At 42.3% G+C, this 21,595-nt stretch overlaps 1 protein-coding gene across 1 annotated transcript in view; it reads right to left on the bottom strand.

Annotated features, from left to right (window-relative positions):
• Positions 1 to 916: 916 nt before the first annotated feature.
• Positions 917 to 21,595, bottom strand: part of RSPO3 (R-spondin 3) — a 62,063-nt gene continuing 41,384 nt past the window's right edge. Inside the window, 1 exon segment of the mRNA XM_032185197.1 lies at positions 917 to 1,970. Within this exon segment, the coding sequence (XP_032041088.1) occupies positions 1,777 to 1,970 (194 nt within the window). The 3' untranslated portion in view covers positions 917 to 1,776.

Raw genomic sequence — 21,595 nt, 5'->3', positions numbered from 1 at the left:
TTCAGACATTGTTGTACACGAGGAGTGTTACACACGTATGACACTCATCTCTGCAAAACTCAGCCTTTAGTGTTTAGTTCTTCTCACCAGCAAAAATATGACATATGCACACAATCTGGGACCAGTTACACAAAGTTTTGACTAGTTCTCATGAAAGATGAAGCCAAGCTGTGGGAGCCTTAAACACCCGTGTTATTAGAGTACTACATCTATACACATATCATTAAGAAACAAAGTTCTTACAAAGCAAAATGTAGGAAACTATCCTGCATCGCTGGTTGGATGATTAGTATCTTCCTCCAGAAGTCACTGAAAAGTCAGTGTTGGGTAGGGTCGTTTTCAATGTCCAAGACAGACTGTCTAGGCAAAATCGTTGTGAGAAAGAGCTAATGAGTAGGGACAGGAACTGGCGAGGAAGGCTTGCCTGCCGCGTTTTCTAGACCACACACCACACTAAGCAGCCTGCTACCCTTATGGAATCTACCCTTGGGAGGAGTGTGGCAACAAAGCAAATGTGATGAGTTGGCTCCTCAGTGTTTTTCTGCAAAAATAAACCCATTTCTGAGCAGAGAGGCAGCATATAGTATAGCCTGTGCTTCTCTTGAGGGTCACTCTAGCCACTGAAATAACTAGAATGATATTCAGAGGTTTTGCTTGTTCCCTGAGCAATGGAAATTTTCACCTCTACTTTGTGAGAGAGAAGAACTAGGACAAGAATTTAAGTAAAATTGGACAAAAGTTTACAAATTCTTTTTATCAGTAGAGTTATGATTGTGGGTACCCTTTCACTAGATGCACATCGTGGCTGAAGTTGTGTCCTTTTCTCCCTGTGAAGCTACTAAATTCTTCCCCCCACTCCCTCCAGCAGAAAAGGAGACAGCATCACTGTGAAAAACAAAGAGGGTTACGTGGTCTATTTCTCTGTTTTTTTATTAACTCAACATTGTCTCCTACAAATACGATTTGTCATTCACCAGAAGATTTGAAATGTAGACTTAAGTTACACATAGGTATAAAAAGCATAAAACAGCACACATGGTACCACTGTTTAGACCAGAAAACATTGTGTTGTCCCATAGATAAGAGCTCAAGCTCAATATTCAAGCTCAGCACCGTCACTTTCTACCTCAGGGATTCAGTCTTCAAAGCTGCAGATGTTTCTGCTTCTTTTCCCTCAGTTTTTGAAGCCCTGCAGGCTTTCCCCTGGTGTTTCTCACCCACATCTGGAGCGCGGACCAGGGAACCACAGGCAAACCCACTCTGCTCCACCAGAGGTTATAAAACCTTGGGTTCCTACTGGCTCTTCAGAAATGTTTTCCTCCTTCTCATAATATTTATGTACAATATATGAAGGGATACGATTTGCGTCTTTGACTTAGACATATCTTTTGCCTCATACTTAAACAATAACTTGAAAAATATTTTACAAAGAAAAAGAACATTGTTCATCTGAATGTCATTCATTATTATATTGCTATATTTTATACCCTATTATTAATATATACAAAAATTCTTATTTGCCTTTTACAGATGCATGGAAGCATATAATATAACAGTTTTAAAGTATCCCATTTTTAGATTTTATTTCTTGGCTCATCTCAATCTCTTTAATAAACTATGGTTGCTTGGAGAATATAGGAAGTATTTGGAATGTTGTTTAGAGTTTAATAATAACTGGTAGCATTGTCCATTTGCGGCCTGAATGGTTGGAGCACCTGTCAGGGCGGTCTGGTAGAGATAGCAGCATCATAAGACTTAAACAATCATGGAAGGCTGTTAATGTGCAGTGTCGACGGGTGCCAGGGTCTCTTCTTTATTGGGGGCTTTTCGTTTCTTCGGCTGCGTTTTGTTGTTGTTTTCCCTCTGTTCTCGGTTCTGTCTTCGGGCTACTCGCCCTTTGCTTTCCTGTCTTGTCTCTTTACTTTCGTCTTTGTTGGACTTTTTTCTTTTCTCCTCCCTATTTTTTTTCCCTGAAATAAAAATTATGACACGTTAGAAGATTTGCTCAGGCTGCTGCAATTTCTGACTCCCTTGCCTGTAAAACCTGGGATTAGCACCTCCCGTTGGAAGCTGGACACCAGTACTAGTGCCTGCAAGTGTCCAACGCTTCATCAAACCACTAAATTCAGCAGCTGGCCTCACACCTCCCATCTGACTCTAAGCAAAGAGGTGGAAGTTCCCTGGAGAGTCTCAGTGTTTTAGAGCTGGTATAAATATATTCCTGTCTCTCACAGCCAAGGGCACAGCTCCAGGTACTCCACCAAAACACAGCAGATTTGAGGACTTCTATGGCCTAAGCCAGGTTGTGCTAACTATTGACTGGTCTAACTTTATAAACAGCATAAATTTTAATAATACTGTAAATAATCTATCCCACTTAATTGCAGCACAAATACTTTTTGCTTTGAAATATCAGCAGAGATAACTCAGGCTTTCCTACACCAATGCTAGGAGAGTTAAACAAATTTGACAGTAGCTCTTGTGGTTGAGGATGCTGAATACTCACACTATGCCCCTTCCAAAACCAGAGCTGGGATTTTTTGACAGCTCAATGAGCTCTGCAGGAGTAGGCTGTAGTAGGGGAGTAGGCTCAGGGCAGTGGCTTGCTCTTAGAACAGATGACCATCCAAGGTCAGACAGAGTAGAGGTACTCTACCATCCAAGGTCGTGTACGTCAGATAAAGGGAGAGAGGTTCAAAGGAGGGGAGGAAAAAGCAAACAGCAAGAAGTAAGACTGAGATGTGAGGATACACTGTACCCTCTTCTTATCGTGTAGCATAGAATGGGATATTTTACAGGTTCTTCATTCCTGACCAACTCTGAGATCGGAGACCAAGGGAAAGTTTAGATGCAGCTGTTGAGTCAAGCAGGGACAAACATCTGATTTTTTCATCTGTTGCTGTTGAAACACACAGTAAAGCTTTAAATGTAAAATGGCTCCTCAACCTTTCAGTAACTAGTCAGATATGACCCCAATACACACACACACACACCTGCATAATCCCTCTCTGGATTTGGCAGTGCCACCTATGATACCCAGGGGTGAGCAGGGCAGACCTGCAGGATGGGCATGCGAGGCTCGGTGTGAGCTAGCCACCCCTGGGAGAGCTCCATGCGGCAGTGAGCACACGTCTTACTCCGCCATAACGCTGTCTCTGACTAATGGATAAATGACAGTATGGAATTTCATTCCAGTGGTTTGTAAATACAGTTGGCCCAAGATGAAATGTTACTTGAATGGAAACTGTCCAGGCATTCAGTGTTTGACATTGTTCACTTGGTGATTGGCCAAAATCCTTCAGCTGTGATGTCCTAGCCACAATTCCTTAAGCACGTTGGAAAAATACTTAATGGTTTCCCTTTTTGTCAAGGATCAAGATGTATTTTATTATTTTTTTAAATCTGTGTGTGAATTTATAAAGAATGCACACGACTGTACGTCTGAAAGTTTTGAGGGAGACCTGACATCTAGCTAGACCCACCTAGGCATGCTTTTTTCTGTTGCTCAGCCTACATAGGATGAGCAAAACTGATTTCTGGTAAGTACTAAGAACTCAGTCTACTTTTCCTCTGCTCTGAGGATGACTAATGTGAAGTCCTCTGTGTGGTTTTATGTGTGGGTTAATGCCAATATGTCCATATTGATGAAGTTTGTGAAGGGTCTGCCTTCTACTCCTGTGCTGTTCGGGTAATGTGGTAGAACACTGAAGGGTCATCTTTGTCCAGGCTGGTTGTTCACCTCCTTTCACCACTGTCTCAAAAAGTGGGAGGTGTTATGTTGGAGTGATGCTACTCCGTTTTATCCCACCCAACCCTTGGTTCAGCATGCACCCGAGGGAAAAGTCTCCCAGCAATGACATCTTGCCATGATATCTGCTGGCATCATGACATAGCCAGAGGGAAATCCCTGCATTTATCCCCCTCCCTGCTCTCCTCCGAGAGCATACCTATATCCTCTTCCCTGAGATTTGTTCCCGAATATTTTTTTTTTCTACGGCAGAGAAGCAGTGAAAACTCTTCCTAAAAGCGGGCGCTGGGCCGGGTGAGAAGCACAGGAACAGCACGGGCCGCTCCAGCCGCACGTCTGCCCCCGAGCTCCTCTACACGGAGGACGACTAGGCGAGGAGGGCAGGGGCCGGGCCGGAGCCCCCGGTCCCTGGAAGGGGCGGTCGGGGGGCGCGGGGACACCGCGCTGCGGCCGCGCGGGGGCGCCCCGGTGCCGCGCCGCGATCGCTCCCGCTTGGTGCGGGGACATCGCCGCGTCCCGGGGGCTGCGGGGACCCGGGGAGAGGTGAGCTGCCCCTCCTGGCGGGTCAGCGAGCCCTTCTGAAACAGAAAAATGAAAAAAAAAAAAAAAAGAAAAAAAAAATAAAGGAAAAAATAGGGGGATAAATCTTTTTCAATAAGAGATCACCAGATGTTTCCGAGTGAGTCTTTTCCTCGTGGGTTCGTGTTGTGTGAAGCAGTTAATTCGTCATTAAAACAGCTTTTATTCCAAAACCGAAACTTTGTATGGCCATCTGTGCTGGAGGAATTAGTCTACAGGCACGGTGCAGTCTTTCCTTGTAGATTGGAGATGCTTTGCTGCTTCTAATGCTACAGCTTTGCATATTGAAGTAAATCTACAGACATGCCGTAATGTTGAGAAGTGCAGTAGTTCAAATTGAATGCAGATGGTGAAATTAATTCAGAGAACAATATAATTACATGTCAAAGCAGCTTAAAGGTGCTGAGTTCTTGTTAACCTAATTTATAGCCCACGGTCTCAGAAATCCCCACATCTGCATTTATGTAATCTGTGCTGGAATACATCTTTAAATATGCAAACCAGACCATTTCAGTGACATCTTTGCATTACTTCATCAGATGTGGGGTTTCCACTAAATCTATAAGCACATCTTGTCGACTAAAAGGAGCAAAGGTTGGTCACAGTTTGGGAGAACTTGGGACTTCAGTACATCCTAGAAAAAATCATAGCTGAAGTGGAATAACCACTACAGGTTCCAGATTTTGTCATCTTTAGGCATTGTCCCTTAGTCTCACCCTGTTACATTGGGCTACAGTTAAGACATATATTTGTTCATATCACAGAATCACAGAATTTCTAGGTTGGAAGAGACCTCAAGATCATCGAGTCCAACCTCTGACCTAACACTAATAGTCCCCACTAAACCATATCCCTAAGCTCTACATCTAAACGTCTTTTGAAGACTTCCAGGGATGGTGACTCCACCACTTCCCTGGGCAGCCTGTTCCAATGTCTAACAACCCTTTCGGTAAAGAAGTTCTTCCTAAAATCCAACCTAAAACTCCCCTAGTGCAACTTTAGCCCATTCCCCCTCGTCCTGTCACCAGGCACGTGGGAGAACAGACCAACCCCCACCTCACTACAGCCTCCTTTAAGGTATCTGTAGAGAGCGATAAGGTCGCCCCTGAGCCTCCTTTTCTCCAGGCTGAACAAGCCCAGCTCCCTCAGCCGCTCCTCGTAGGACTTGTTCTCCAGGCCCCTCACCAGCTTCGTCGCCCTTCTCTGGACCCACTCAAGCACCTCGATGTCCTTCTTGTAGCGAGGGGCCCAAAACTGAACACAGTACTCGAGGTGCGGCCTCACCAGAGATGAGTACAGGGAGAATATATATTATATACATATAATATACAGGGGGAATATATATTATATTTATATCGTATATATCATATTTGTTCACTTCTCCCTTCTGTGGGCACTGAAATCCCAAACCACCGTAAGAAGGCATTAGATCTGATGGTGCAAGAAGGCTTTGCTTTGGTGGGGGCTTGTCACAGGGTAGGTCCTATGGGGTGAGAGAGGGGTGAGAGTCTGGCGTCAGGCACTGGGGATAATTGTATTTCTTTTAGAGAGATTGCTTCTGTGAATAAATTTACCCTGGGAGAGAAGAAGGGACAAGAGGAGTCCCAGAGCTGCATCTGGAGGGATTGCAGGCACCTACGTAATAGGCCCCTATCAGGAAGGGTCCTGGCACTTCGACTGTGCATGTCACCACGGACCACAAAATCCTCCCCACTACACTGCTTTCAGCTGAAGGGCTATAATAAGAGACCACAAGCCACAGCTGTAACGTGCCACAGTGTTCTTTCACACTCCTCACAGCCTCAGCTGACCCCTCAGCGCTTTCCCTGCTGCTGGAGCACGGTCAGCACCCGCGCTGCAGCCCCTCACGACCCCACAGGGCAAGGGTACACACTCTGGGGGCCAATTGCTACTACTCCATGTCCCTGCTCCTTCCCACCTATCTGCATCTTTTTCAGAGACATTTTCAGTCTAGTTAGGGATGTCACCCCTTCCTCACCGCACTGCATGGACAACAGCATGATAACCTGGAAGAAGCTGTGCAAAGTGAGGATACCAGTAAGAGGAGCATGCCCCAGGCTTTAAAATCACTTACTACAGCTCTGTCCGTAATCCAGTCATGTTGTGTTATGCAAATGGACAGCTCACTCTCATTTCCATGAAAAGTGACACATTTTTTTTCTGGAACACGAGCTGTAGCATGTACTCATACTACTTGCCAAGATAACAAGCCTCCAAAGCTGCAACTGCCCAGTGATGCAGAGGACATTGTCCTTTCATTCACAAGCCATTAGTGGCTGATTCATCTGGTAAAGCTTCTGAAGTTTAAACAGCATAGCTTTCTTATCAGCGATCATTTCTTTCCTAGTATGGTGGCCCTATTTCATAATCACCACGTCTGCAGGTGACCAAAATGGCAAGGGTTACCAGTTTCAGAATCACCTAGGTGCTACATGGCTCAGTGCATTTCCTCTCCTTGCTTTTATTCCTCTTGAAGATGAACCAACTGCTGAAGCAAGTGATAAAAAATTTAAAGGAGCTACGGTCCAAAGGCATTTAAGGAGCAATTACTTAACTCAGGCATAGGTTCTCCTGATGTTAGGATGCATGAGGACAGCTGACCTGGCCTCCATGTACCAGTCCAGATGGGTACAGATCTTAAAGTACCTGTATGTTTATATCCACTGTACTTGGATACCTCAAGGTACCTCAAATGATGCAGACATACGGTTGAGCAGCTGCATTAGGGGACTTGGTGACTAATGTACTTGCCTGTCTCCTCTAGAAAATGGAAATAATTTTCTAGATGCAGACTGGAGGGGATGTTGGAGCCTGAGACCCACAGTAGTGTTTCCATGAGGTTTAGGGTCCTTGAACTACATTTGCCTCTGAAAATTTAATTTGCCTCTGGACTACTAAATTGCATTCACTTGAAAAATATACTTGCTAATGTTATGTGCGCTAACCTGTCCTTGCAAGGAAAGGACAATGCTGAGGTAGGCACATGATGGGGAATGAGAACACTGTGTCTAAATACAGGAATAGATCAGGCCTGCACAGAATCCATTTGCATAAAGCAGGCAGAGGGGAAAGGAAGGAGGCCGAGCAGATTAACGATGCTGAGGCAGGAGATGTCAGAAGTTGCTGCTGTAACAGATAAAGAGCAAGAGCAAGCTGCATCCCATTTAGGCATATAGGAAGTAAGAAGGGATCATTTCTTCCATGGCCTGCTTGAGAAATGGCACTGCTACACTCATGAGGTCATAAGCAATGCTTATGGAAAGTCCCTGGTCTGAACTGAACTCTGCAGTAGGAATGGGCTGGAGCTCTCTTTCTTGTGCCATAGAAAAGACATTGCCAGCGCCTGAAAATACAAGAATATCCTCCAGTCAAAGAGAGACAGAGGAGGAGGATTTCTCTGATGAGTTCTGTTTGCTGTTTGTGGAGGCATTTATTGCTGTCTGTTCAGAACAGAGCCTGTAGGCATCCATTTCCTTTGCACTTGCCTGTTGGGACTGAGGAAGTTTCTTAGCAGCCTTGTTTTAATCAGCACTAATGTGCTAACAACAGCAATTTTATAATTACATAACAGTTTGCATCTTATAAGATCCCACAGCTTATAAAATCTCAACAGTGCTTCCAAAGACAGGAAACTCATGGCTATTTAGCAGAGCAGAAAACCACTCCACATTGTTTAAGATGGGAAGTGACATACAACATGCTGGTATTTAGGAAAGTGGTGTTCTCCCTCTGACCTTTATGCTGAGCTTGCACTGAGATTTTTAACAGTGATTTCCGGATGGGATTTGATTTTTACAGCTTTCCTAAAACCTGTAAAAAGGTAGATGACCGTCCAAAACCACCATATCATTCTCGTTTAAGACTAATGCAATCGGATGACAACAGAAATATTGGAAATAGTAGTGATTGGTACCAAAAAACCTTACCCTGTTAAAGTTTCAGGATATTGGCAGAAATCTATAATAGTTGATTTTCCTTTTAGGCACCAGTAATCCAAGTCCTCCCACTAGCCCAGATTGAGGTGATAAATATAGTCCTTTTTAGAGACTTAGTTCAGATGGTGCAGGCTTTTGGGCAAACCAGAAATAAAAATGTGATGCTGCATTATGTCAGAGACTCATGTTTAGTCTGCCTCTCTAGAAATAATCAAGAAAAGTTATACATGATAAGAGACAGATGCTTGTGCCTCAGCAGACATTTGAACTCTTTCTAGTACAATAGTAAAAAGGAGAGAGAAAACACCCGAAGAAACTTGTTTCTTTAGTACTCAGATTTCTACTCAGAGTTTTTAGAAGAGAGGGATAAACAAGAGAAGCCTTTTTCCTTGGCTTTACTTATGATGATATTGCATTGATGTAACCTGACAATTCGTAAGATATTCATACAATTCAAATGTTTGGATGCATCCCTGCACAGCCAATGCAGAATGCCTTTTTCCCTAAATGAACATGACTTTGTACTGGGCTACATTGATGATCGATCCTAAAGTGGATTTGCTGATGCTGACTATAACACTTGGACCAGGTCATCAGTTCCAGCCACATAATGCGACCTTCATTTGTGGCTAGCACTGTGCGTGTGCATGCGAACAGAAAAGTGTGCGTGCAATACATATTTGTATAGATATAACCCTGCTGCTCTGAAGCTCATGTAAAGCACAAGAGTGCAAGGTGAGAAGCCCCAAAGAAGGGAGGTGGTTCAGAAGACCTCCAGAGGTCCTGTCCAGTCTTGAACACTCTGTAATTCTGTGGCTCTGCTCCCAGTGGGGAGGGCCAGGGCTGGCCAGGCTGGTGCTCATTGCCTGGAGCACTGCTGAGCTGTCAGAGGGGAAGCCAAGGAGGGGAAAATCCCACCTTGATACATCACTGGGAGCTCAGAAGTATTTCTAGCCTAGCTGTACTCCTAGCCATGTCTACTAGTGCTTAAACACAGCCATCAGGAGGACTGCTTCTGCCACCTGTACTGTTGAGTGGTTGAAGAGGTCCCTGGCATGGGTCAGTCTCCAACATTTCCCTGGCGTGCCTGAGAGACAGCCCAGGCTAGGGATAGTTCCCATGTGGCCCTCTGAACCAGGCCACTCAGTTCTGGAAGCAGAGAAAAAGCTGTCTTTGGCATGCCAAATGGCTCTGAGTGCTGAGTGGCCCACAGCATGGATGTGGCCTGGCCATACCATCCAGCACCAGTGCCAGGGAACCTGGGGATCTGGCACTGTTTCCTTTGCCAGGATAGGCACAGCCATGCGTTCCACCTGGAGCCCTTTCCTTACATCTCTTTAAGTTTCCCGATACCCCAGGAAGATGAAGGAAGATGGGGAGTCAACAGGATGCCACGCTGGCCTTGCTCTGCACGGTTCACTTGTCCCGTCTCCTCTGAGCTCCGTTTGTTTGCTTTCCCACCTGTGGTGATGCCTGTGCTGACAGGTGGATGGGCGCCCCCGCACATTTTGCAGATAATCCTGGCCAGCCTGGCTGATTGATCAGCCAGTCCACAGAGGCTGATATAGGTGCAGGAGGCAGCCTCTGATGGATCCACTCAGCAAAATCATCAGCCCAGAGCCAGGGTGTTATTACTTCAATTTGCCAGAGGCCCGATTCTGCCCTCTGTTCTACCTGCTCAAACACGCCAAGGTCACCAAGGTTGTTTTCTGGTGTAAGTGAAGGGAGAATTTGCTTTCAAGGAGATTTTTCACAAGCAAGGTGTTGAAAAATGACTGTTTCTTTCTGTTAAGTGCCTCCAATATCTGTGTACTATTTCAGTTGGCTGAAGCACCGATCTTCCCCTCTCAAGCAAGTGCCAATATTTCCAAATACATTTTCATCCTTAAAATGACAGGTCAGGTTTCTAAATTTCACACAGATCAGTGACAGCAAAGGTCCCCTTTCAACAATAGTCATGAAACATTTAACTTTGGCCACTCTACATTTTCTCACCTACCCAGAAGATACCTGGCAGCTCAGCAGGCAGAGAGCAGCTTGGGGAGAAGGGGATTGGGAACACCAAGAGTCCTGGGCTGCCTCTGAAAAAGGCTCAGGAATTTTTTTGTGCCAAAGGGATTCGGAGTTTAGCCCTATGAAGCTCAAGGAGCTCAGGTGACCAAGATGTTCTCAAAGGGATCTCAGGTTTTCAGGCTCTTGAGTCCTTGTCAGCCTGCCAGGTCGGCTGCCAAGGGCCCTCCCAACAGACAAACTGGCAGAACGCTAGACAGAAACCTAACACAAAGGCAAAGCTGTTTCAAAACCTGCCTGCTTTCCACTGGGACTTCCTTGAAATCAGCATATTTCTGGGAAATGTGATGACTTTGACAATTTGGTATTTTCCATTCCTTTGGAAAATTCAAACCTATAAAATACTAAAAACAAAGATTTCTAAGAAGGGGTCATGGAGGACATGCATAAAAAAATGAATGCAAATATTTTAACGTTGCCCATAAGTCTTCAATTTGAAATGAATCACAGATAGAAATTGTCCATGTAAATTTTATACAGGCCTTTTTTTTTTTTTTTTTTTTTTTTTTTTTTTTTTTTTTCCCAAGAATGTGATAAGTTTATTCATTTTTAATCCCTCTGGGAATGAACTGTGAGTCTAGAGCTGTTTGTAGTAACACAGGCTTTGCACACTGAAGTTAGCAGCTGGCTTTATGAGTAGCTTGAAGTGGAATGTGAAGAATGAGTATTGCATGTGGTGATGCATCACTGGAGTCCACTTTATTTGGTGTACTTTATAAACTGACCACCACGCCATTTAGATCCGGTATGAATGAGGTTAGATGGCCCACAGGCTAGATGAGATGCAGCTCCCACTGAGATGAGAAAGCAGCCTTTCATGACATGGGGCACCAGGCAGCACTAAACAAAGCCTGTAGCCCCCTAGCCACCCCACCAGGAGATCTGTGCTGTCCCCTCTGACACCGTTCCTACCAGCAGTCTATAATGGCAGCCCAGCAGAACTTGCTGCAGGCATGTGTTTTTCTGCTTGGTGCTCGGGGGGTGCCTGAAGAGAGCTACAGCAGTGCTGGTAAAATGGTAATAAGCCTGGGCCTTACACTTCTAAGCATGCCTGTGGGATGTGCGCTGCCTGTACTATAGGGCCAGTTACAGGCGCCAAACTGTAGGGCTGCTGAAAGGTTCTAGGGAACCAGATGTAAAAACAGAGTGAGTGATATTTTCTCTAGTAGGACACATGGCAAGAAGTCAGGACCTTTTCTAGACCCTGAAAACTGGGACTGTGGGGACCAGCATTCTCTTTCCAGCCACCTCCTTCCTCCATCTGAACTAGAACCTGTACACCAATCAACTATACTGAAGAAAATCTCATGCCTCTCTTTAAAACCAACTAACTAATCACTTTCCCACCTGCTCCAAGAATATTTAAATTAGTCACAAACAAAACTACCCACTGTTTCTACAAACCTGACTGCTGCCAGTCTTTGATAGGAACTCCTTAAGCACTTCTATAACACCTGAGACCAACCCCATAGCCACTAAAACCAATAATATTTTTCAAGGTTCTGGTATGACATAGTCTGAAACACTTCAGAGACTGTCATACAGAAGTGTAGAAATGTCAGGGACAAAAAACAACAAAAAACAAAACCAAAAACCAAAACAAACAAACAAAAAACTAACAGTAAATACTTGGAGCGTACATACACAGTCAGATGTATCCCTGTAAGATATCCGTATAAAGATACATTACAGCATCCATGTAACACCAACAAACTCCAACACCTTAAAGTAGACTGTGGATGGAAATGTGATCCTTCATCTTGGTGATAGACTCTTTTTTCTTTATAGTACAGTCTTTATATGATTCTCTCATGTTCCACAACTGTAAAATGCAGATAACTCTTCCTTAATTTTAGTTAGTGTTTTTGGAGCTACAGATGAAAACCACTACTGGTATAAATCAAAGCCATTGAAATGGATGGAAAGGCTCCTCCTTACTTCAGTTAATGTTTTAAAGGACTGAACATCATGCTTCAATCACACAGAGAGCTCAGGAGCCTCCTTTAGAGTATCGTTTTCTTGCTTGTGCTTAAAGGTAGCACGGGCTAGATCTCCTACTGGCATTCTCTCCCACCACCCACATCTGTACAAGAAATAAAGTCAGTTCCTCTGGATTTAAACTGAATCCTTCTGGTTTAGCAATGCACATTTCTACTTAAGCAATAAACATCTGTCGTCTGCCATTCATTAATATTAATTATAAATGGTGACTAGCTCATGAGATCCAAGTCCACCAGCTGAGATTTTTCCAACTGTGACCTTGTTAGGGTTTGTATAAAAAGTGTTCAGAAGGGTCCTTCCAAGCCTGAAGCCAACAATAAGTGCAATTTGCAGAGTACATACAGCGTTTAGATTATGCACTTAGAACAAGGGAAGTTGGAAAGGGTGATGGGGAGTGGGGGAGGGAGGGAAGGAGAGAGTACAGGGTCTGAAACAGGGCTTCTTTAAATGCTTAAGTGTTTTAAACCTTTCTGTAGGCTAATGACAGGGAGAGGCATTGTCCATAACTAGACTGGGCCATCCATTAAACATTACTGTAAATGAAAGGTTGCGTGAATTAAAGGTTGTTCATCTCATGTTTCAGGAATGTAGCTGTGTTTCATGTCTGAAGCCTGTTTTCCTTTTAAACGGAGTTCTTCAGATGACAAATGAGAGAGAGAATTTCAGAAAGCAAATGGGCAGAAGTAAATACACGCTTAAGAACAAAGCAGAGACATAACCATAGCTGTAAATCTTTATGCTGGGGCTACTGTTTGCCATAGATATTGGGGAGGATTAGGTTAAAATCAATAAATTTCATTACTAGGTCATTTTGCTTATAAGCCAAAAAACAGTAGAAAAATCCCCCCAGTTAATCATTAAATTCTTGCCTGTTTATGATTCACTTGTGGACCACTGGTCAATTCTTTTACTATCATTTCTTGTTTCAAGGAACTAAAAATAGAAAATTTTGGAAATGCTTTTTCTGAATTTTGCATTAAAGACATGGCCACAGAACTGTTATGACAAATGATCTTCTTTCTTCTCTTTATTTTCTTGCCACTGCAAAATTACTTCAACAGAAATTAGTGAAAAATATTGTTTGCATCAGTTCTTAACATTACCTCGTCCCTTTCTTTTTCTTTCTTCCTTTCTTTCTTCCTTTCTTTCTTCCTTTCTTTCTTCCTTCCTTCCTTTCTTTCTTTCTTTCTTTCTTTCTTTCTTTCTTTCTTTCTTTCTTTCTTCTTTCTTTCTTCTTTCTTTCTTTTCTTTCTTTCTCTCTCTCTCTCTCTCTCTCTCTCTCTCTCTCTCTGCTTTCTCACTTTCTCTCTCTCTTTCTCTCTTTCTCTCTCTCCTTCTCTCTTTCTTCTCTTTTTCTCTTTTTCTCAAGCCTAAACGTGCAACAATATTCTTCTCATGGGCCATACCCTCACTTGCTTTTAAAATATACATAGCTTCATTGACAAAGTGGGGCTAGCTTCCATCTCTGGTGAATTAATGTGATATGCCAACTGAAGTTTTCTCTTTCTATCATAATGATTCAAAGCAGGTAAATGCAAAGGGGAACATGGCAGATATACTAGCAATGCAGGATGCATACACCAAACAAAATGGAAGGAAAGTTGGTTTCAGTTCCCTGTTTCAGACCCAAAAGAAAATCTGAACTTGGTAGAGGCAGCAGGAGGCTTTATTTTGATGTCAATGAACAGAGACACTTGAACTTTTGCTCTGTAAATGTACAATGTGCTGTCTCTCTGTGGAAGCCTTACAGAAGGCAATAGGCGTGAAGAAATTTCATGGACAATTTGTGGTAATTTCAGAAATGTAGAGAAGCCTGTCAAAGCATTATCTAGTCCCTTACTGGACTCTGTGGCTGGACTACTATACTCAGACTGTCTCTGATGGATGTTTGTCTAACCTCCTTAAAAATCTTCCATGGTGGAGATTCCCACAACCTCTTGCCTGATCTTTATGGTCTCTGATAATAACGCTGGATATTATCTCATTGGGAATAACCTGAAGCTCCTTTGGAACTTTATAATTTAAAATTATGGCAGTGAGTGTTTTCTTTTTCAGAGCTATGAGGCTGGAAGAGAGCTGGGAGGTGGCAGCTTAAGCAGACCAAAGGCTACAACAGGTGTCAGAGCTGGCAGGGAAAGTGTGTTGAGAGAGACAAGGAGACTGGAGATGCAGAGACCTAGCTGGGGAAAAGCAAACAGAGCTGCCTGGGTGGGGAAGAACAGACAAATATCTAGAAAGATGAGGAGAAACTGCAGCCAAAAAGTACTTGTTTTCACTTTGTTACAAAGGAATGTTGAAAATCTCTTCTTTACAGCTAGGTCCAAAGTATTCTGAAATCAATGGGATTTCAGTGGGCCTTGGATCAGGCCCTTTAAAAGAATTAGGCAGCTAATACAATACTGAATGAGTGCCATTGCTTTCCACAATTTGCAATGTTATAACAGCATTGCTATACATGGAAGTGTTCCACAGCCCAGGATTTAGCTGATTAAACAGTGCTGTGAGTGTCACCATCAGGCTTGAAACACCCACTGCCTGATTTACTCTGTAGCTTGCATACCCCAAATGTTTTGCATTCTCGGACTAAATTCGATAGATGTACCAGCAAACTTCTTTCTTGCATATGTTCTTCTTTCCAGGTCATACAAGCCAAAATGGTGTGGGGTTTAGATCTCCAGATGACAAGGGCTGGGTGAGACTTGCTGTCAGTAGCCGCTTTCCTACATCTTTATTTTGTGGTAATATCGCCCTAAGACAAGTAAAAAGATTGCTGTGGTCTTCTGCAGAGTCAAGAGAAAGAAGTTGTCAAGGTATTTTGCCATGGCACGCAGCCTTGAAGAGGACGATTTCAGCTGTGATAAAAAAACATCCCTCAGGAAGAGCTCCTTGAATTGCTAGAAGTTAGGGTGAGGACTTTGGATGTATCAGCCTTGAGAAGTGAAGGGAAAGATGGATAAAGGAGGATATGCAGGCAGACCAAGGAAGTGATGTAGGGAAAGAGAGAATGGTATTCTGCTCTTTCACAAGAGATTTCCCCCCTGCACCTTTGCACCCACAGCAGCCAAAGTTTCCTATTTTCACCTCCCTGAAGCACAGTGATATGATGCTACCAAAGGTGAAGGTGCCATGGATTAGTAAAGTATGATGAGCAAAGGAAGAAGGGCAAAGAGCAGGCAGGCCTCTTTGCGTCTGCACTGGTGTGGGACTCTGGTCTGCAGCAGCTCTCTCTCTTTTGTCTCTCTTTCCCCAGACAAATCTGCAGAATAGCCCCAACTAGTCTGGATGCAGATCAAAAGATGCTCCTTGACCTTGTGGTCAGGGAATACACCTTTGCCTGCTTTTCTTTGGCAGCGTAGACATAGCTGCAGATTTCACCTTCTAAAACTGTAGCTACTCCTCTTGATCTCAAACATTTCTATTCAGGACAGAAAGGTGGGGGAAGTTTGGTGCTGAATGGGATACCTGATGGGCACTTTGGAAGGGTGGAGGGAGAGGACTTGGTGACCTCCTGTTTTTTCTACAGAGCTCAGACATCTAAAAGATAGCCTGCCAGCCACTTCTGGAGCACAAAGAGTCTCCAGAAGGGAAGATCAGAAAGAGACAAAGAGCTGACTTTTATCCCTTATTTGGTTTGGTGATCTGAGGAGAGAAGACCTCGTGTCATCCACACTTTAATAGAAGAATGCAGTCAGATTTTTTTTTTTATTTTTTTTTTCTGATTCACTTTCCTTACAGGAACAGTTGACCACCCACTCCTTTCTCAGATTTGACAGGACTGCCACAGTGCATAGTAATGTATGTGCAGAGGCACACAGCATGTTTGTATTACCTGCTTGCACAGTGTATATGTGTCTGTCAGAACTGGGAGGTACGATGAGAATTTAATGTTCACACTAGCACAAAGTAAACGTACCTGAAGCAAAATGCAGTATTTCTATTAATTAGCTCAGATTTTAAGGTCCCAGTTTGCAGCTAGTTACCTAACATGACTTTCAGAAGTGCTTAACCATGATTAAATTTGGAAAGTGCTGTGATTAAAGTTTAGAAATAGCTTTTTCCTATCTTTTCAGCCCTTGAATTCTAGTGCCAGTACATCCTTGGATATAAGCTATTTTGGATTCACAAATCTCTCTGACTCATACCGATCCTCTTTTTCCCTTCTTAACCCTTCTCACCCTGGTCTCTTTTCTAGATGGCACCTATTTGTGCTGGCCAGTGGTGGTGGGCAGCCTTATGCTGTCCACATCCTGCCTTGCTCAAAGTATTTCCAGAAAGTCATTTCCCTTGATGCTGGAGGTAATGGATTCCCAGTCTCAACAGCCCTACTCTTGGAGGCTGGAAATGTGTTAAAGTTAAAGAGTCAAAACCCCTACGAGGAAAGGAAATGAGAGGTCCTCTTGGCAGGAATAAACAGAAAATAAACAACCAAACTCTTTGCAAGACAGATTCCTCAATTATAGTAACTCAGGCTTGCAAAGGCCAGAGTTATGACCCATTGGCGTATGCAGAATGTAAACACGGGGATGCAGTAATTAGCTTTGTGTTCATCTTGAAACTTCAGAAGTCCTGTGACCCGCCATGGAGTAAGGTCATTAACCATAACCACACGAGTGACCTTCACACAGGACACCCCATCTCTCACAGTTAGACTAGAGAACTGTGCACTGCGTTGTCTCTGTGGCTCACATGCTCCAGTCCTTCTGCTTCAAATGTCACTGAGCTCTACGTAAGGGAGTGGATTTGACTTTCAGGATGAGCTGTGATCAGAATATCTTACTTTCCCCGTGTAGCTATGCTTATCACAGAATCACAGAAGGGTGATTGGAAGGGACCTCGAAAGATCATCAGGTCCAACCCCCCTGCCAAAGCAGGTTCCTCAGAGCAGGCTGCCCAGGTAGGCGTCCAGACAGGCCTTGAATATCTCCAGAGAAGGAGACTCCACAACCTCCCTAGGCAGTCTGTCCCAATGCTCAATACTTATGACTTAAATATGGTTAGATAAAAATTTGAAGTATCAAAAATGTCTAGAATTGCCTTTTTTAATTATTATTATTTTAATGAGAAAAAAAAAAAAAAAAAAAAAAAAAAAAGATTAAAAATAGTACACTAGGGAACTGTTAGCCTGCCTTGGGCTTCCCTTGCCCTGGGAACAGACTTTTCTCTTTAGTGTGTGGAATGGATAAAACCAGACTACTTATAGCTTGCTCTGTAAACAAGAATTCACCTTTGAATAAGCAGGTGTCCAGCCATTAATAGATGTTTATCAACAAACACAACAAAACACTGCCTAACCCTGATTTTGCCAGCACTTAATGAAATGACTATTGCAAACAAGTATTTTTCAGTTCTACTTTTTGTTTTACTTTGACTGACCCATGGATCCCCTGACACACACTTGCCTTGCTTACTGAGTCAGCCTGGGTGAACCCTGGGTTAGATTTTGCAGTGTTACAAAGTCATTACACTGCAAATGGGGAAAATGTGTCATTTAATTAAAAATATGTAGAAGTTAGCAGGTAAAAGGCCACATCACTCACCCTAGACTGTACTTAGCTGAGGGGAAAAAAGGGCACCTTCAGGGGGCAAATCATTTTGCCCTTCTCCGAATGCATCTAATGGGGCCATGAATCCTCCTCCCTGGGTGCAGTATCACACATTTAACATGACCCATCTATAACTTGCTTAGACATAAACATCTGATTATTAGCATTTTTTTTTTCCTTTTTCCTTTTTCCTTGTTCCTTTTTCCTCTTTTTCCTTTCCTTCCCATACTAAAGGGCCTTCAGTGATTCATTTTTACCTGGATCCATATGGCATCAGAGTGTATACATTAGGGTGGGTAACTCAAGTAGTTTAAGTTAAGTGAATGTAATTAGTTTATGGCCTAATATTTTAGGCTTGTTAGTATTAAGTTACACTGTTTTCAACTAAAGTAAAATCTTGATAAATGGCTTGGAATTTTTAGCTGAGTGGTGGTTTTGGAAGTCTAATGGGTGCCTGATAGGACTCCTTCCTCACACCATAGACAACTGAAGACATTTTCAGACATAATCTGATTAATATGTTTGAAGCATTATGTGGACACATACCAACAAAGGGTAGAGGAGTTACTTCACAGAAACAACAGAGATGACCTGAGTATCAGCCTTCTTAGCTATTAAAATCAAAACTGCATTTTTATATTCACATTTACACAATAGAGTATAGAAACATTTTTTACACATAACTTTAATAGTTCTCCCAAACACATATGCTTCCTTCAATAAAACTGCTCAACACAAAATCCTGTTCCCTTAGTTCCCTTATTTCTGGCAGTGTGCATCTAGAAATCAGCTCCTCATCTCAAAGGCTCTGCTTTCTGTCTTATTCTTGCTGCACACCAAAAAAGAAACCACACTGTAACAATTATATTCTCCTTAGAGCACAAAGCACTTATTTTTATAACAGCATCCTGCTTTCAGACCGTGTAGGGTGACAATTACTACACTCTACAGTGAAAAAGAAATGTATCATTCCACATTCATCTCAGCATTTTTTTAAATTTTATTTATTTATTATTATTTTTTCCACATCTAATGCTTAAGTTTTTGCCATTTAGGAAGAGAACCTTCCATTGGTTTGTCTTTGCACAGAATGGACACAGTTAGCATTCATTCTCTCCTTTGAACATACGAATGCCACCAACATACAAATGAGTGAATATATGAGCAGAAAACAACTGAAATATGTTATTTATTTTTTATAACAATACAATTGTGTAACCAGTGTAGCCTATTAGCCTGAATAATACCCAGCTTTCTAAGATATTCTCCCTTTTTCCCCCTTTTTTCCCTGTTTTTCCCACTTAGTCTTTTGGTGAGTGTTTTCAGTCTCTTCCAACTGATCAGAAAATGTTATCTGAAAGCATGTAAAGGTGACTACTCTGTAGGGGGGTTAGCTGAATATTCTCTTCCATTTGGATGTGGGGTCTTGGTAGAGTTACTTGTGCATGAAAACATGCAATTCCTTCCCCACGTACTTCTGGATGCAGTTCTGGCATTTGTCTTTTGACCAGTAAAAGTTAATCTCATCCCCATTTGCAGACCAAAAGGGCTGCAAATTGTTTGTGTTTGGCCAAGCACAAGTAATTCAACCAAGACCCCACATCCAAATGGAAGAGAACATTCTCCACGTAACTTTCTGTTCAGTCCCAGCTAACCTCCCATTTTTACCTGACATTTATTAAAGCAAACTAATAATATAGATGGATAATTTGCAACATTTCTCCTGCTCTGAAAACTATGCTTTTCTAATGTATCTGAAAATACATTTGCCATTTATGGACATGGATACAAGAAAGAGTTGACTATCTATGTATGCCTTCTGCCAGTGCAGAAGGAGATGTTAAGTGTAGAAAGGTAAAAGCAGCAGTGCATTGTGCTGAGGGCACTGAATTATGGAAATATGCTGGAGAGAAAGGAATAAAAAACTGGAAATTGAAATCATAATCTTGTGGACTAAAAAGAACTGTACATTGTGAGTTTTAAAAAGGACAATTATGAAATAAGTTGCAGTGAGGTTTCAATTGGACTGAATTATAAAAGGAGCCTATATGGGAAACACATGCAAAGTACCATGTCAAAACACATTGGAATCAACTAATGTAGTGCTAAAATGAATAAGAAGAACCTTTTAGTCTAGTAAGGCTATTGGTAATCTAATTATTCCCATTTGTTTGCATTCATTCTGGAAAAAAAAACTAGCATCTTCTCCCAGTAAAACTTAATTTAATAGCCAGTGAGGGGAAAAAACGAGTTGTAGCAGATTGCACCAGCTTTAAGGACACACCAGCAGATGGAAAAAAAAAAAAGAAAAAAGAAAAAAAAAAAAAAGCTGTATTCATTTGTTTTATCTTGCTTTGCATAGCTGTTCCAGAAACATGTTCTTTCTTCTGTGAGATAGCAGCAATTGAACTGACTAACATCCTGTCTCTGGTCTCAACTTCTTGAGCAAAGTCATTGAGGCATCTCTGACGGACATACCCCATCATCATGTGGTCTTTGCCCTTACTCCCTCGGCCACAGACATGTATTCAACATGGAAACGGCAGAGGCTGACCAAGCTAACTGTCTTTGCTGCCGTGGAGGGAAGATCATTAGCAGTGCTGTCAGTAATGGCCAGCTCTGCTGCCAGACTTCAAGCCAGAGCTGTGGAAGCTGGGCTCCAAACCAACTCCCAAGTGGCAATGTGAAGTTATACAAGGCAAAACAGTATTTTCAAAATTAATTAACAGTAAGTATTTACTTTCCCTTCTCTGTCCAAAAGAGTTTTTGTTGTTAACTTGCCTTTCCTTCATTGACTGGACCAGCTAGCCATAAGAACAGAGCCTGGCTTGGCTTCTTGTGCCAGCGCTCTCGTGTTCAAAGGGGAACAGAAGTTTCTCTTGGAGTAATATGGGACAGTGGCAGTAAGCAAGATAAGTTGCCTGGAGATTTAAGTTGGAAAGCTTCATTTCCCTGCTTCAGTAGGAACATAAGGAAAACCTTTAGCTTAATTCTCGGTTTCCTGGCTTGTGTCACCATAATCTATCTCTTCAAGCTATTTTAACCTAATGTTTTATATGTGAATTTCCTTGGTTTTATTAATTTTTTATTATTATTTTTTTAAATAATAAATTCATCTCCCTCTGAAGGTGTGCAAAAGTAAGACATTTGTGGTTAATGTTACAAAGGATTGTACAATGGTGGATTTCAGAGCACTAAAAAAAAAAAAAATACTTCTAGCCATAGACATGCAAATCCTAAGGGTACAGGTAGTGTTGGAATATATGTTACATCTGGCTGCATTTGTTTCATAGGAATTGTCTACCAAGAGTAGAACAGGCTAGGATGTAGTCTGTGACTTGCTCAAGAGGAAGAAAAACAAAAGAGTTTTATGCATATTGCAGGAAAAAAGAAGATTCACAATTTTAAAGGAATTCTTGTGGTATGCAGCATTTTTCAAATATGGCTTGGCTCAGGTCCCGTAAAACAAGAATTGACAGTAAAATACATGAGGAGTTTCTTTTAAAGTACTTACTACACAAGAACAGCAAATGAAGAGCAAATATTTCTCAAAAAGAAATCTTTTGTCCAGTCTGAAGATGTTTCCATATTGCCATAACAAATACAAAACAACATTATCACCTCAAGGAAAAACAACAGTTTTCAGTTTCAAAATTAAAGTAAGTTCAGAATTATGTTTTCAGTTCTAGCAAAAGTAA

The sequence above is a fragment of the Aythya fuligula genome, chromosome 3, assembly GCF_009819795.1.
Source record: "Aythya fuligula isolate bAytFul2 chromosome 3, bAytFul2.pri, whole genome shotgun sequence".
In the NCBI taxonomy this organism is placed as follows: domain Eukaryota; kingdom Metazoa; phylum Chordata; class Aves; order Anseriformes; family Anatidae; genus Aythya; species Aythya fuligula.
Note: the sequence above shows the minus strand (reverse complement) of the source record. Positions and strands in the feature narration are given on the sequence as shown.